Raw genomic sequence first — 17,893 nt, forward strand, 5'->3', positions numbered from 1 at the left:
ATCCAAGCTAATATTAGGACCCTTTCCTAGTTGGATGCAGACGGTTGTGACCAGCTATTTGAAGGCCACAAATCAAAAGGTTAAGATTGTCCCTCATTGAGGATACTTTTGAGGGGTAGTCATCTGCTGTGGGACATAGAAAACCAACAGTCTGAATTACCAAACACAGGACCCACTTGTTAGAAATGAATAGTCAGCACAAAATGCAGCAGCGTGGCCCAAACATCATCACAACATGGATTAAGCCCATATAAGTGGGCCCAACATACAAAAAATTCAAAATCCACAATCAAACCAACGTACCACCCCATATCCCACATGTACTAGATCGGGATCGTCATTCTCTAATCAAGAGAATATGCAGTGAGAAGTAAGAAGTGTGATTGGGCTTACCTCCCTTTTGAGGAACCAAGGCCTCCATGGAGTCTTCACAGGAAGTTTGAGCACGTTCAAAGAGTATCTAGTGGAAGTAACAGGAACAACCGAATCTATGTCCCCACTGCATTTCAAATTCCAACAAAACCCAATTCAATCAAATCACGATTTTAAAACTTGCTTATGAGATGGAGGAAATCACAAAATCAAATTTCAAAGATAGGACTGCCAATGGGCAGTGTCCATCAAGAGACTTATTTCAGCCACACATGTACACTTACCTGTACACCCAAATACGGATGCCCTTAGCCATGAACTCCATCAAGAGTGGTATGATTGTCCGTGGGCTGTCGTCCCAACTGGGTATCACATCACTGCAGTTATTATATTTAAATTTCTGTTAGAAGAGAATTTTATTATAGGAAACAATATGAAAAACAAATTGTATCAGATGACGAATGATCTGGTGGGCCTCATCTTAGATGGACCATGACCCAAAAAATCACATAATCTAATTGTATTCTTGATATGTGGAAATGGGCTTTTCTAACATCCTTTGATTTCAGGCCTTACCTGCCAACTCATGGTCAGGTACTTCACTAGCTTTCAAGCCTGGGCTTGGGCGGAAACGGATTGGCTACTCCCCTTGCCACCGGCCAATGGCTGATGGTCGGTTCTCTGTGGGCCCTACCATGATGTATGTGTTTCATCCATACCGTCCATCTATTTTTCTAGATCATTTTATGATATGAGACAAAAAATGAGGTATATCCCAATCTCAAGTGGACCACATCACAGGAAATAGTGTTGAATGAACTTTGTGTTGTTAGAGAAGATGTCTTAAATCTTCTGGGTTGCTCGACTGGTCGAGCGGGTCGCTAGGCTAGTCAAGGCCATCTCGACTCGAAGTCCAGCGAGCACAGGTTTTGGGTATCCGAGCTGTTTGACCGGTAGAGGTTCAGGCTTGACCGGTCGAGGAGGTCCCTCGACCAGTAGAGGTTACGCAGATCCTGCGCGGACTGCGTAAATTTGAGGCGGTTTTCGGACTTTTCTGGACTAGGTGCATAAGTGGAGTTTTCTAAACTATAAATAGGGGTCCATAGGGTTATTCTAAAGTATTCTAAGGCTTCCTAAAGGTATTCTAAAGGTTTCTAGGGTTATCAAAGGGTATAACAAGGGTGAGATTTGAGGTTGTTCGAATTGGATAAGTCCTTTCTTTTTGTAATTAATGCTTTCATAGTGGAATTCTGTCGCTTTGTGCCGTGGTTTTTTCCCAAAAGGGTTTTTCACATTAAATCTGTGTGTTCTCTTGTGTTTGCTTGGTGCCATTGTATTGCTATCTTAGATCTAGATCTGTGTGCTTCCGCAGGCCAAAATCCCAACAAGTGGTATCAAAGTCATCGTTGAGGCACAGATCTGAATCTAAGGGATTAGTAATAATGGGAAGCATTAGATATGAGATTGAGAAGTACTCAGGGAAAAATAATTTTGAGTAATGGAAGATCAAGATGATGAGTTCCTTAATCAAGCAAGGCAAAGATGGTGCTCTTGAGGAGCAGAAGTCTACTATGACTGATGATGATTGGAATACTCTTGATAAGAAGACTTTATCATCGATCCGTTTATGTCTTACGGATGAGGTGCTCTACAATGTCATGAGGGAGAAAACTGCGGCTAAGTTATAAGCGACGTTAGAGGATGTCTATGCGAAAAAATCCTCTAAAAATCGCCTACACTTGAAGCGGCAGTGGTATAACTTCAAGATGGCAGGTGGAGATCTGGAGGCTCACATCAGTAATTTTAATAAATTGGTTTGCAAATTGCTGGATATGAAGGAAGTGATGAAAGATGAAGAACAAGCACGTATGTTGCTGAATTCTCTCCCGGCGTCGTATAAGTCATTCAAGGATACTATGTGCAGTACGAATAAAATTCTGAGTGTCGACACCGTTATCTCAGCCCTTCAAGGAAAGGCTATGAGAAAGCTTAACGTTGACATGGGGGTATCTTCTGAGGTACTGCTTACAAGAGGTAGGAATTCTGAACAAGGTACAAGTTTTTCAGGTTCTAGGTCCAAATCCAAAGGCAATGGCAAATGAAAGGTAAAGTGCTGGAATTGTGGGAAGGAAGGATATGTGAAGAAGGATTGTGAAAATCTTAAATTGAAGAGGGAAGATTTTGAGGCTTCGTACTGGGAGGCCAATGCTGCTACATCAGATGGATCGAGTAGATGTGATGGTGATGTTTTGTCTGTGTCTACTATCAGGCGGCCATATGATGATCGTAAGGACGAGTGGATGCTAGACATAGGGGCATCCTTTCACATGACTCCTCATCGTAGTTGGTTCGCCAGCTATAGGGAGTGCGATAGTGGACAGGTGTTTATGGGCAATGGCTTTGCCTGTAATGTTGTAGCTGTTGGTATGGTGCGCATCAAGATGTTTGATGAGGTGGAGCATACCTTGACTGATGTCAGGCATGTTTCAGACTTGAAGTAGAATCTGATTTCTCTTGGTGTACTTGAGGCAAAAGGATGCAAGTACACATGTATTGATGGTGTTCTTAAGGTATCTAAGGAGGCACGGGTAATCATGAAAGCGCAATGATATGGTAACTTGTATAGGTCGATCAGGAGCACTTCAAAAGGTGGAGCTACAGTGGATGTAGCGGATTCCACCTCTGCACATGTGTGACATGTTGGGCATGACCACATGAGCGGGCAGGGCAGGAAGGCTGAGACGTGCGGACAGAGATACAGAGCAGGTGGAGCAACCACACGTGAGAAGAATCACACGGCATGATCACAGGATATCGGCGAGGTACATAGATGACTCCAATATCGCAGAGAATTTATCTTTTATTCAGATGGCTCTAGGTGTGCCTGGTGCTGAGAAGTGAAAGGTGACTATGGGCGATGTGATAGATTCGTTATACCAGATCGACATATGACAGCGGGTGGAGCTTTTAGTGGGCCGGAGAGTGGTTGGATGAAGGTGGATCTTCTGGAGGATACAACATAAATACAGGGTGAGATTGGTAGCGAAGGGTTATGCTCAGAGAAAAGGGTTGGCTTCTCAGAGATATTCGCGCCGACGGTATAGCAGGTGTCTATTAGATTCATGATTGGTGCTAGTTGGCCAATGTGATCTTGAGCTGGAAAGATGGATGTGGAGTTTACACTTCTGTAAGGAAAAGTGAAGAGCAGATCTACATGAAGCAACCAGAGCAGTTCGAAGTTAAAGGGGCTGAGAGAAGACTTTGCAGGAGGTCACGGTTTGATTCCTTCATGGTGAGTCAGGAATTGATGACATGTAGATCGCCAATTATGACATGTCTGAAATCAATGTACTGAAGACTCGGTTAAGTAGGGCATTCAAGATGAAGGATTGGGGGCTGCAAAAATGGTTCTCGGCGTTGAGACTGAAAGAGGAGTAGGCTTTGGTAATCACATGAGGAATACCTTGTGCGTAGATATTAATCAAGGATGTGATGGGCCTGGTAAAGCCGGAGAGCATTCCTTATGCGTCTCTTCTCAAGTTTTCCTCATGACATGTCCCAACATAGATGAGGAACAGTAAGATATCTCATGAGCCTTATTCGAATGCGGTTGGCAGTGTATGCCAAGGTCTGGATTAAATCAGTTATTTCATAGGCTATCAGTATTGTGAGCAAGTACCCCGGCAAGTAATATTGGGTAGCGGTGAGATGGTAAGAAGATTACGTCTTTCTTTTTGAGAAGACAGGAACAAAGGTGGTTGGGCGCATGGACTCAAATCTGGCAGACATGTTCACATAGATCGTTTTTGTAGAGAAGTTCAAGTTCTGTGTAACTTCTCTGGGCTTTGCTATGGCAGAAAAGAAGGACGAAGTGTACACGAGAAGCTATGATGTGATGCAGAGATAAAAGAAGAGGTCAAGGAGCTACACGTTTGAAGATTGAAGACATGGTGGAGATTGTTGTCAAAGAAGATGTCTTAAATCTTCTGGGTTGCTCGACCGGTCGAGCGGGTCGCTAAGCTAGTCGAGGCCATCTCCACTCGAAGTCCAGCGAGCACAGGTTTTGGGTGTCCGAGCTGCTCGACCGCCTCGGCTCGATCAGTCGAGGTTACGCAGATCCTGTGCGGACTGCATAAATTTGAGGCGGTTTTCGGACTTTTCCAGACTAGTAAGTGAAGTTTCTTAAACTATAAATAGGGGTCTCTAGGACTATTCTAAGGTATTTTAAGGCTTCCTAAAGGTATTCTAAAGGGTTCTTGGGTTATCTAAGGGTGTAGCAAGGGTGAGATTTGAGGTTGTTCGAATCGGGTAAGTCTTCTCTCTTTGTAATTGATGCTTTCATAGTGGAATTTTGTAGTTTTGTGCCGTAATTTTTACCCTAAAGGGTTTTCAATGTTAAATCTGTGTGTTCTCTTGTGTTTGCTTGATGCCATTGTATTGCTATCCTAAATCTAGATCTGTGTGATTTCGCAGGCCAAAATCCCAACACTTTAACTATTAAAAAAATTTTGGGGGCCATAAAAGTTTTGGATCAAGCTGATATTTGTTTTTTCCCTTCATCTGGGTCTGTATGACCTAATCAACAGATTAGATGTCAAATAAACAGTACAGTGGGCCTTAGGATGATTTTAAAGGTGGATATCCAATTACTATTGTTTTCCTGTGGTGTGGTCCACCTGATATTTATATCCCTCTCATTTTTTGGATAAAGCCATAAAATGATCTGTAAAAATGGATGAACGAAACTCATACATCATGGTGGGGCCCACAGAGCACCGACCATCAGCGACCGGACTGATGGTAGGGGGAGTAGCCAATCCGTCTCCTGTGTGGTAGGGTCAGACAAGCAAAGGAACGAGATGTCTACCATTCATCTTGCAAGTCGAAACACCATCAGGTGGGCCATATGTGCACTTTGAATATGGACTGTTTTAGTAATTTTTTCTCTGTTTATTTTCTTGTGCAAGTATGGACCACCTGATTTTTGGACCAGGCATGCCTGTATTGCATCCCACCACAATGTATGACAGGGATCTAATGCACGTGAGCCAAACTGGCACGTATTTCATTCTTACCTGCAGGCTGACCATCGATAATCGAGTTTGGTGACATTAGCATGAAGTGCTGTTTGGACCTGAGGAGTATTCAGATATGCATCCACGTAGTAATCCGTACATGGATCGTATTTCATTATCTGCATCCAAACGCCACATTAAGTATATCAAAATCATAGCAGAAATCAATTCAATTCAAGATCATGATCGATCACAATCCATTTATTGGCACATGTACGCGATCATCGCCCTCCATATTGTAGATGGTTTGAGTAGCTTTTGAGTCACTATGATCGAGCAATCCTAACCATCAAAACGGCTGGTTAGAAGTATTAAAAAAGAAAGAAAGTGAATGGTCTGGATAAATAGGCAGAATTAGATGGCTAGTATTATTTGATCATTCTGATTATTTTCTTATGTTTCATTGACAATCAAATCAGCAGTTTGGATGGTCTGGATTGGCAGCACAACTAAGCATGTGTGAGAGCATTGGGCCTATCAACAATGTTCGGCCCATTCCGTACAGTACGACCCAAGAATCTTTAATATCCAAAAGAACCACAGCAGATCCATGATGTACCCAAAAAAAATAATCAATGGTTCAAATTGTTGACTAGACCACTTCTAAAAATAAAAAATAAAAAAATCCTAACCGTCCATTTGCTCAGCTGTTGATATTTAGAATCATCCAATCAGTCCATGAAAAGAGCACGGGAACGACTGAACAGTCCAGATCAATCAATTGGACTGTTCAAGTGTCTCCAAGAAAAATGGTTTGTCATCAGTAATCTAAAACTACTAAAATTCACCAGGTGAGCATTTGGATGCAGAATCAATCATGATTTTGATGGATCAGAAAAGGCCCGATCGACAACAGAAGTGATCCGGACCGTCGGACCTTAAATCAGGTGTATCTTGCAATCCGGAATGAGTTATTGGATATAAAATATATGATTTTGGGGTAGAACGAGCTACTTTAGCCAAGCAACCCCGATGTGCCGGATTGCGCAAGCTGGATTTGTGAAATACCGTTAGATCAACGATCGTTTCCCTATTTTAATTTCGTTTTAGTTTTGATTATAACTCTTCATCCGTTGGGCTTTAAGAGTTGCGCCCAACGCAAAAAGAGCTTAGAAAAATTAGGAGAATAACTTGGTGAAGCCAAATAGGACACTATTTTTGGCCAAAAACCTTGCGCACTAGTAGATTTCATGACTGTTTATAAATAGTAAGTTTACTATTTATAGTAAGTCTCGAATTCTAGGAGTTTTAGTGATTTCTCTTTAATTGCTTAGCATTCATATTTAAAGGGTTGTGAACTCATTTTTTTAGTCATTCATCAATCAATTTCAAATTTATTAAAATTTATTTCTATTTTCTTGCTTTCTTTCCCTGTGGATTGGAGAAGTCTTTGTGATGAGTCAAGAGAAGTTCTGTGAATTCGGAATAGTTATCCTCTTAAGGAAGACAGTGCGCGACCTCACGTCCTTCCCTATGTCAGATTTTAAAGACTTGGTGGCTTGAATATACTACTTTGGTCCTTAGTCGATCCCCAGCTTAGCTGACTGGGGTCTAAGTACACTCATGTGAGTAATACAAGTCCTCAGACTTAAAACCGTGATGGCAAGGATGAGCTAACCAAAATTTAATTAGCTAACATCATTTAAGGCCCGTTTGGACACACCTTCAGAATGGGTGTTTGAGGTCAAAACACTGTTTTAAGTCAAAACCTCAGTTTGGGTTTGTTAAAAAACCCACTTGTCAAAAACCAATTTTGCAAAAATTGCAGGGTAAAAGCACTAGGGTTTGTTTGGATGCACCTTTAAAAGGAGTGTTTTGAGCTTGAAACGCATGTTCTAAGTCAAACCAAATTTATTTTTGGGTTTGCCAAAAAGCCCACTTGTCAAAAATGAAAACCCTAGGGCTCATTTGTATACACCTTAAACTGGGGCGTTTGAGGTCAAATAGTTATTTTAACTCAAACCCCAGTTTATTTAAAAAGCCCACTTGCCAAAAATCAATTTTCTAAAAATATTAGGGCTTGTTTGGATGCACCTTTAAAAGGAGTGTTCTGAGGTTGAAACATTGTTTTAAGCCAAACCAAGTTTATTTTTTGGGTTTGCTAAAAAGCCCACTTGTTAAAAATGAAAACTCTAGGGCTCATTTGGATGCAACTTAAATGGGGAGTGTTTGAGGTCAAAATGCTATTTTAACCCAAACCTAGTTTATTTTTGAGTTTGCTAAAAAACCCACTTGCCAAAAATCAATTTTGTAAAAATTATAAGGTGAAAAATTAGGGCTTGTTTGGATGCACCTTTAAAAAAGAGTGTTTTTGGTCAAAACGTTGTTTTAAGCCCAACCAAGTTTATTTTTTGGGTTTGCTAAAAAGTCCACTTGTTAAAAATGAAAACCCTAGGGCTCATATGGGTGCAACTTAAATGGGAGTGTTTGACGTCAAAATGCTATTTTAACCCAAACCTCAGTTTATTTCTGAGTTTGCTAAAAACCCCACTTGCTAGAAACCAATTTTGTATAAATTACAGGGTGAAAACACTAGGGCTTGTTTGGATGCACCTTTGTGTTTTGAGATCAGAAGGCTGTTTTAAGTCAAACCACGTTTACTTTTGGGTTTGGTAAAAAGCCCACTTGTCAAAAATAAAACCTTAGGGCTCATTTGGATGCACCATAAACTGAAGTGTTTGAGGTCAAAATGCTATTTTAACCTAAATCTCAATTTATTTTTGAGTTTGCTAAAAAGCCCACTTGCCAAAAACAAATCTTACTAAAATTCCATGCCAAAACCCTCTTCCGTGCGGTTTTTGTCCAAATGGGTCCCCTTTTATAATTTCTCCTGTTTTGCATCCAAACGCCCTTAAGAAAATTCAAATGAGCCATTATACTTACCGAAGCCTTCTTGGGTTTGGCTGTAAGCTTTGAAGAAAAGCATAGAGGAGCGTAGATGTTATAGGGGTCGATTGGATCGATGTCGATGTTCACTTCTTCGTTGGCATTGTAGCATTGCCGGGGTTGGGTGGTAGCGTTTGGGCTGAAATTGCAATACTTATGGATATTGTTGATTGCTTCATCTGATATCAGTGCATGGGTCCAGAAGTAATCATACGCGCCCAGATTGTCCGTTGGACGATGGATCACTGCATTTCCGATCTGCAATACAAGCAGCTTAATTAGTTAGTGTTAATGAAAATATCAAAACCTGGATTATTTTCAGCCATATGAACAAAAATTCAGAAGTTTATTGAAAAATTTAACAAGATTTTATTAAAATTTAGCATTTTTATCTTACAATTTTGTATTATTTAAGTGGACGGGAATGCTCTACAAGCTAGGGGCCGGCTAAAAATCAGCTAGATCAACAACTCAGGTAACCCACACCACAGGGAATAATGGAACGAGACTTGCCTGTGCTCCTCTGGTCCGTGAAAAATCCACTCCGTCCATCAGTTTCTCAAGACCACAATGGGGCAAGAATCCAAAAATGGCCATACCACATGAAACAGTGGAGATTGAATGCCTAAAATGAAACTTTGTGGCGCTACAGAAGTTTTGTATTAGGATGATATTTGTGCCTATAGTTTATCTTAATGGTAATAACCCTATCAACGGTTTAGATGCAATATAAACATCATGGTAGACTCCAGGAAGTCTTCATCAGTAGATATTTCTTTTCTCACTGTTTCCTGTTGTATTGTGATCCTCAGAAACTGATGGACAGAGTGGATTTAACATGTACAACACGGTGTGTCAAGGAGGGTGTTTTGTGTCATACCATGTTGGAGTAAACGGGCTCCATATAACACCGTAAGGATGTAAACCCGAGCCACAACAAACCTAAATTAAACCCTAGGTATTAGAAATTTGAATATAATACCATTCTTAATCTATGCATTTTGCGAAAGGACGATAAATAAAGATAGAATAATATAATAAAATAGATAACTAAACCAAAAGCAATCAACCATAGAATGCATGATATTTTGCATGGAAAACCCATGTGGGAAAAAAAGGGCACAAAGTGACAAAGATCTCAACTATAATAAAAATCTTATGGTACACTACTCATCTTCTTCGATTACATGATCGCCTGATTTCCCATTGCATTGGGCAACCTTGGAAAACCCTTCCAAAGCCTTTACAAATGTTGGAAACCCTTTCGCCCCACAAACCCTTGCCTTTAGAGAGAAAATGTTCATATTATTAGAAGCCATAATCTAAATTGGACTTAAGTACACTGATTTGCGTAAAACCGAGCAAACCGACGGTCACACCTTCAGTCGACCGGGCTTTCAACAAAGAGTCACGGTTGACCGTCCATAGCCCTCGGTCGACCATGACCATCACAGTGAGTTCCGGTTGACCCTAGAATTCCATGGTTGACCCTAAACTTTGTGGTAGGAGAGTGTAAGGTATCCTGTATAATAATCTCTACCTTGACTTTTAATCTATCAAGTTACCTTGAAGATCTCCCGTATAACCTCCACATTAAGCATAGAAAAATCCTTGCATCCTTCCACCTAGAACGCAACTCCATTCGCACCCTTGTGTAAGGGTGCCCAATCTTGTCAATGGCCAGTGAGATTGATCAAGCCCAAGTAGTGCTTGATCTTCTTTGTGGTCACCGACTTTGTCAACATATCCACATTCGTATGAATCTTTTAAAATAGAATCTCTCATGAAGTAATGATTTCTCGTATCTTGTGGAACCTCATGTTGATGTGCTTGGTTCCCGCATGATACACCTAATTCATTACCAGATGGATAACACTCTCACTATTACAATGTAACCAAATTACTACCTACTTTAACTCAAGTTCTCTCATTAGACCTTTAAACTAAAATGCCTTATTTGACGCCTTTGTCGTAGCCATGTATTCTGATTCAGTTGTAAACAACACTATCGTAGACTGTGGCGTAGATCTCCAATATAATGGTTTTCCTGAAAATGTGAAAACATATCCTATAGTGGACCTGCTGTTGTTCAAATCACTTGCATAATTCAAATCCACATAGCCTACAACTTCACCTGAAGCTTCGTGTCCCCAATATCGAATGTGCCCCTGAGACATCGGAGAATCCACTTAACAACATTTTAATGCTTGTTCCCTGGATTCAGTATATACTTGCTAACCACACCGATTTCCTATGAGATATCTAACCTTGTGTAAACCATTGCATACATCAGACTCCCCACTGCACTAGCATATGACACCTGTGTCATTTCTGAAATTTCTTCCTCTATACTTAGTTATGACTTGGCTGACAACTTGAAGTGACCTACTAAAGGTGTACTAACTGGTTTAATACTTTTCATGTGGAACCTCTCTAGCACCTTCTGCATATAACCCTTCTGAGAAAGCCATAATTTTCCAAACTCTCTATCTCTACTTATATGCATGCATAGGATCTTCTTCGCAGCAACTAGATCCTTCATTTCAAACTCCTTACTTAATAGAGACTTAAGTAAGTGTATCTCCATCTTGTCCTTTGGAACAATTAACATATTATCTACATAAAGCATCAGTAGAATATAATACTCGTACTTAAGTACCCTATAGTATATACAACAATCATAATCGTACCTGTTATACCCAATCTTTACTATGTAGGAATCGAACTGTTTATTTTATTGCCTTGGAGACTGCTTAAGCCCATAAAGCTACTTCTTTAGCCTACACACATGGCCTTTCTTATCCTGCTTCTCAAAACCTTCAGGTTGGCTTATGTAAATGACTCCCCTCCAAGTTCTCATGAAAGAATGCCATCTTCACATCGAGCAATTCCAATTCCAAAATGGATTTTGCTACCATCAACGATAACACCCTATTTGAGGTATGTTTCATAATCGGAGAGAAAACTTCACTATAATCTACTCATTCCCCCTGTAAGTACCCATTCACTGCGAGGCTTGTCTTGTAAATTTCACCTTCATTTTCTATTAATGCTTCTTTCTTCCTATATAACCATATGCACCTTATAGCTTGTTGACCTTTAGGAAGTTCTACCAACTCCCATATCTCATTCCTATGTAGAGATTCCATTTCCTTCACCATGGTCGACATCCGTACGTCACCATTCTTTCCAGATTTTGCCTCTTGAAAGGTTGAAGGATCTCTAATACCTGTAAGCAATGCAAAAGACACCATGTCCTCGAACCCATACCGAACCGGGTTTCTAATGGTTTTTTTCTCCTTGTTTCTAGTTATATATTCCCAGGTATCCTGCTAATTTTCACATTCTGTTACTAGCTCAAGTGGCTTCACCTGCACCGACAATCTCTTGGTCTCACCACGTGTATTTGATTGCCTTGCTGTAGAGTCCTTGTTGGTCTTCCGCATTGCTACCTCATCAAAGATGACATCTTTGCTAATAATTAACTTCTGTGAAACTGAATCCTGAAGCTTATAATCCTTGACACCTTTTTCATATAAAAAAAATACACTTTTTAGACTTTGGATCCAACTTCGACCTCTGTTCACTCTGTACGTGAACATATACTGGACACTCAAAGATTCTCAATGCTGAGTAATCGACATCCTTGCTTGTCCTGACTTCCTCTGTAACCTTGAAGTCTAGCGTATTAGATGATGACTAATTTACTATGTAGCATGCCATATTCACCGCTTCAGCCCAGAAGCTTTTAGACAACCTCACATAAAATCACATACTTCTCGGCCTCTTCAACAGAGGTTTGTTCATTCTCTCTATTGCCCTATTTTTCCGTGGGATTCCTTGATCTTTGTAGAATTCCATGAATTCCTCTTCTCTGTACTTTGTACCATTATCTGACTTGAGACACTTAACCTGTATCCCAGTTTGGTTCTTTACTTTCACCTTCCATTGCTTGAATATGGCAAACACATCAGACTTCTGCTTTATGAAGTAGACCCAAACATGTCTTGTGTAGTTATCTATGAAGGTCATAAAGTATCGTGCCTCCCTTAAATGGTATTGTCACTAACCTTTAGACATCAGAATGAATATAGTTGAGTATCCCGCTGCTAGTGTGTATAAAAGTCTTGAACCTTACCATCACTACAAGAAATTGGCCTTTTACTGACGAACTTATTTCCGACGAAATAAATTATGTTGGTAAACATGACTTTCCCCAACGAAATAATATTTTGTCGGCAAAAGATTCCCGCCACGACCAAATATGTTCCCACCACCATTTACATCGACGACTTAGAAACTTTTACCGATGAAATTATGTATCATTAGTGAAAACTATTTTCTCGATGATTATTTCGTCGGTAAATGTAATTTTTCCCGACGAACCAAATAGTTTATCGGCAAAAGATCCCTTAGTGTTCTTTCCGATGATGTAGAGGCTATTTTTACCGACGTTATACATTATCGTCGGTAAAGGATCTTTTTACCGATGAAAACAATTGTCGGTAAAGGAGATTTTTACCAATGAAATAGCTACATCGTCGGACAAAATGAACGGTGGACATATTATTTCACTTTGTGTGGTTGATCATGGATGTTAAGTTATAATTTTTATTTTTGGTGTAGCCAATAAGTATATTTAAAAACATATATACGGAGTGGATGGGGTTGATAGAGCACAGGTGGACCTAAATATTTTTGAATCTTTTTTACCGACGAATTGTGAAAACTATCACCGAAGAAAAATTTCGTTGGGAATAATGTTATGTTTTAAATAATTTTTTTTGCCCAATTCTCTCCCTCTCTTTCAACCGTGTTATTTCCTCCACACTGCGGCCTCTCTCTGTCTCTCAATCTCTAGACCCTTTATCATTTGCTCTCTCTCTCTCTCTCTCTCTCTCTCTCTCTCTCTCTCTGTCTCTCAATCTCTTGACCCTCAACCATGAGGCAGCCGGTTCCACTTCGCCCCTAGCTAGTTGCGACAATGACTAGCCCTCTCGAATCGTCTCAGGTATCTCTCTCTATCTAGCCACATCTCTTTGATGTTGAAGATAATTGGGGATTTTATTTTTTTTCTTTTGTTTTGTAATTTTTGAATCCATAAGTAGGGTTGTGCAATGGTGAATGTAATTGGGGATATTCGAATCCCTAATTAGGGATTTACAAATTTCAATTCGTAATTAGTATTGTAGGATGCATATTAGATATTAAAAATTGAAAATCGTTTGGATGCTTGTAAATGGTTTAAGCTATAAATGATTTACAACCTGTTTGTTTGGCTTTAAGCTGGCGTTTGGATAGCCTGTAAATGGTTTATATCCTGTCTATCTCTACGTCAATCTTACACAAGATCGTTCAATCTAATACTATGTTAAATAATCACTTGCTCTAAAAGCTTGAGTGATTAGAGAATGGTGTATCAATGTATATCAAGGGACTTAGCATGCTGTGCTACCCAACTGTTTCTATGCTGTGGCTACTTGAGTTTTGGCGTTTAATGGTTAACACAAGGTAGTGTGCCCGACAGACAGATGGGGGTGGGTCTCATGAAAGCTCTACCGCTTTTGGCATGGGAAAGTAACCCTGGTAGCACGAGGTCTGCCGGCGCAGCTCATGAAATATTCACCCTCTGTAATCTCCAAAATAAGTCTTTGAAAAGTATCAAAAATACATTCAGCCTATTATTATTATTATTATTATTATTATTATTATTATTATTATTTAAATATGATAAAAAAACATCATATTTTGAGTACCAAATCAAGCACCGAACCTGACCATGAATTCGAGCCCAATCACTGTTAACTAGGCCCAGGATTTGCATCTTGCCGAATGAAATTGAGTTCGATAGTTCGGATATCTGCGGGACCCAATTACTCATTGACAACCCTAATGGTGGTAGAGATGGATATACACCCTGCTCCCTTACACACATTTAGCTATACAAAAACCTATTTTACTATTTTCCAGTAAAAATACCTGAGAAATGTCCACTGATAATAGAGCACTACAAGTTATGATGCTCTTAGTTGCATTGGGACGTGTGGACAATCCATCGACTGATCTGGACCATCATTAGGTCTGTCATCCATTCCATTGCCTAACATGCAAGAGTCACATTGATGGGACTGTCCTAACCATCCAAGTGACATCCTGTAAAATGGATGTTTAAGAATGTTTTTATTAATTAAATTAGGTCAAATTAACAATTTGGCCATTTATTTATTGGGGTAATTATGGATTTCTTATGGTTCGAAAGGATCACTTCCACCAAACAATCTTCACCATCCCAACCATTACTTGGAAAGTGGAATGCAAAAAAACAAAAAAGAAAAAAAAAGAATGCTAATTACTGACGGATCACATCACCGGATCGTTATGACTTTTTCCACATAGCCCATGAAATGTATTCTGGACATGATGGAGAGTCCAGATCGGTCGATTGAGCTGTCCAAGTATCCTGATGCAGCTAAGAGCACCATAACTGGGAGTGCTCTAATAGATAAGATATAAGTGTAGCTCATGCCACCTATCGTTTTCTCTATGTATAATCTGCATGAAGTGTTTTATTAAAGATATTGTGAGGCAAATGCTTTGTGAAACTTATCATAATAATAACCATATGATGTATGCTTTGTATATTTATTGAGTTGACTTATATTGCAAGGTCATATCAAAATTTATGCAAATCCATTGCTCACATGAGTCACAATAGGAAAATACAAATTTGGTCAGTATGCTTAATATGTATTACATTTGTTTTCTTAATTTTTATTGTGACTTGTTAGTTTATAGTTGTGACTTGTGATTGTGATTTGTAAGTAAGATAATTAGTTACCCGTTTGAGGATTTCTATGTGGCCATACATATATATGGTGTGTTTTTGGTGGCATAGAAATCACTCAAATTGTCCCATTTTAGACAGTTCAAGGTTAGATGGATAGTATGCTTTCATATAATTTATTTAAATGTTCATGCCTAATTCGCAGTCCATCTCCTCGTTTCTCTTTAGATATGTTTCTTCCGTTCCGTATCCAATACCAAATATCTTTACATTGCTTTAGATATTTGACATCAGAATGTAATATAAGATCAACTTATCTGGAGTGGCATGGGGAGATGCTGCCGAATTTTTGGCGTGGATGTTTAAATGAGAATATAAAAGTATTACAATCTATCCAACCTTAGATGGATAACTAATTTAGGATTTAATTGTTACTTGTAAGTTAGATAATTAGTTACCCATTTGAGCAGGGGTCCTTGGAAGGTGGGAACTGCTATTTTGACCATGATGAAGTTATCCATTTCCTATGGACAACAATATGGGTGGCCTGGATATTTGGACGGCCCGTATTTATGTATTAGCTAGAAATTGATGGAGTAGACTCGGATGTGCGTCGGAGCTATTCCGATATTGAGCGATGGTCCTTGGAAGGTGAGAACCACTGATATTTATTTTTTCCTTCATCAATGTCTGTGTGATCTTGTGAACAGGTTGGATGATGAATAAACATCACTACAGGCCCTAGAAAGGTTTCAATGATGGAAATCATTATACCCACTGTTTCTTGTGGTATGGTCAACCTGAGTTTTGGATATGATTCAATTTTGGTTTCAACCCCTTAAATGATCTGGAAAAGCAGATGGACGGTGTAGATAAACTACATATATTTACAGTGGGCCCAACTGAGCATACTAAGTAACTCTGGATGCAATTCAATTTCAAGCGTAACTAGCTTAGTGGGTTAGGCCTTGACTGTGGGACCCAACTCGATCTATGTGTTGTACAGCTACGTCGTCCATCTACATTTGCAACGGCTCATTTTAGAGGATGTCCCAAATTGAGGTACATCCAAAGATTAAGTGTGGATCACACCACAGGAAAACCTAAACCTAAACCGAAACTCAGATCCCTAACCCAAACCTACACCTAATCTTAATCTCAACTCCCTAACCTAAACCTAAACCTAAACCTAATCTCGAACTCGAACCCAAATCCGAATCCCTAAACCCTAAGCCTAAACCTAAACCTATTCTCAAATCCCTAAACCTAAACCTACACCTAAACCTAAACCTAAACTTGAAAACCTAAACCTAAACCCGATCCTGAACCCGAATTCCTAAACCTAAACCTAAACCTAATCTCAAATCCATAAACCTAAACCTACACCTAAACCTAAACCTAAACCTATTCTCAAATCCCTAAACCTAAACCTAAACCTATAACCTTAACCTTAACCTAAACCTAAACTTAATTCACTTAACTTAAACCTACACCTAAACCCAAACCTAAACATAAACCTAAACTTGAAAACCTAAACCTAAACTCGATCCTGAGTTCCTAAACCTAAACCTAAACCGAAACTCAAATCTCTAAACCTAAACCTACACCTAAACCTAAACCTATAACCCTAACCTAAACCTAGATCTAAACTCGAAAACCTAAACCTAAACCCGATTCCGAACCCGAACCTAAATTCCTAAACCTAAACCTAAACCGAAACTCAAATCCCTAAACCTAAACCTAATCCTAATCTCAACTCCCTAACCTAAACCTAAACCTAAACTTGAAAACCTAAACTTAAACCCGAACCCGAATCCGAATCCCTAAACCCTAAGCCTAAACCTAAACCTAAACCTATTCTCAAATCCCTAAACCTAAACCGACACCTAAATCTAAACTTATAACCTAAACCTAAACCTAAACTAGAAAACCTAAACCTAAACCTGATCCCGATCCCGAACCCAAACCCAAATTCCTAAACATAAACCTAAACCTAATCTCAAATCCCAAAACCTAAACCTACACCTAAACCTAAATCTATAACCCTAACCTAAACCTAAACCTAAACCTAAACCTAAACCTAAACCTATTCTCAAATCCCTAAACCTAAACCTATAAACCTAAACTTAATTCACTTAATTTAAACCCACACCTAAACCCAAACCTATAACCCCTAACCTAAACCTAAACCTAAACTTGAAAACCTAAACCTAAATTGATCCCGAACCTGAAACCAAACCCGAATCCCTAAACCTAAATTTAAACCTAAACCTAAACTCAAATCTCTAAACCTAAACCTACACCTAATCCTAAACCTATAACCCTAACCCTAACCTAAACCTAAACTCGAAAACCTAAACCCAAACCCGATCCCGAACCCGAACCCGAATTCCTAAACCTAAACCTAAACCTAATCTCAAATCCCTAAACCTAGACCTAAACCTATAACCCTAACCTAAACCTAAACCTATTCTCAAATCCCTAAACCAAAACCTAAACCTAAACCCAAACCTAAACTTGAAAACCTAATCCTAAACCCTATCCCGAACTTGTATCCCTAAACCTAAACTTAAACCTAATCTCAAATCCCTAAACCTATAACCCTAACCTAAACCTAAACCTATTCTCAAATCCCTAAACCTAAACCTACACATAATCCTATAACCCTAACCTAAACCTAAACCTAAACTTGAAAACCTAATCCTAAACTCGATCCCGAACCCGAAACCGAACTTGAATCCCTAAACCTAAACTTATGAAATTGCGGTAATGACCG

The 17,893-nt window shown here is 39.3% G+C and overlaps 1 protein-coding gene across 1 annotated transcript in view; it reads right to left on the reverse strand.

Moving 5' to 3' along the window:
• The window catches only part of LOC131225845 (serine carboxypeptidase II-3-like), a 40,473-nt gene that overhangs the window by 683 nt on the left and 21,897 nt on the right, over positions 1 to 17,893 (reverse strand). Inside the window, exons 4-7 of the mRNA XM_058221441.1 lie at positions 8,331 to 8,591; positions 5,448 to 5,566; positions 657 to 749; positions 394 to 499 (exon numbers count right to left, since the gene is read on the reverse strand). Coding sequence (XP_058077424.1) covers positions 394 to 499; positions 657 to 749; positions 5,448 to 5,566; positions 8,331 to 8,591 — 579 coding nt within the window. The remainder of the gene's footprint in view (positions 1 to 393; positions 500 to 656; positions 750 to 5,447; positions 5,567 to 8,330; positions 8,592 to 17,893) is intronic.

This window comes from Magnolia sinica, chromosome 14 (assembly GCF_029962835.1).
Source record: "Magnolia sinica isolate HGM2019 chromosome 14, MsV1, whole genome shotgun sequence".
In the NCBI taxonomy this organism is placed as follows: domain Eukaryota; kingdom Viridiplantae; phylum Streptophyta; class Magnoliopsida; order Magnoliales; family Magnoliaceae; genus Magnolia; species Magnolia sinica.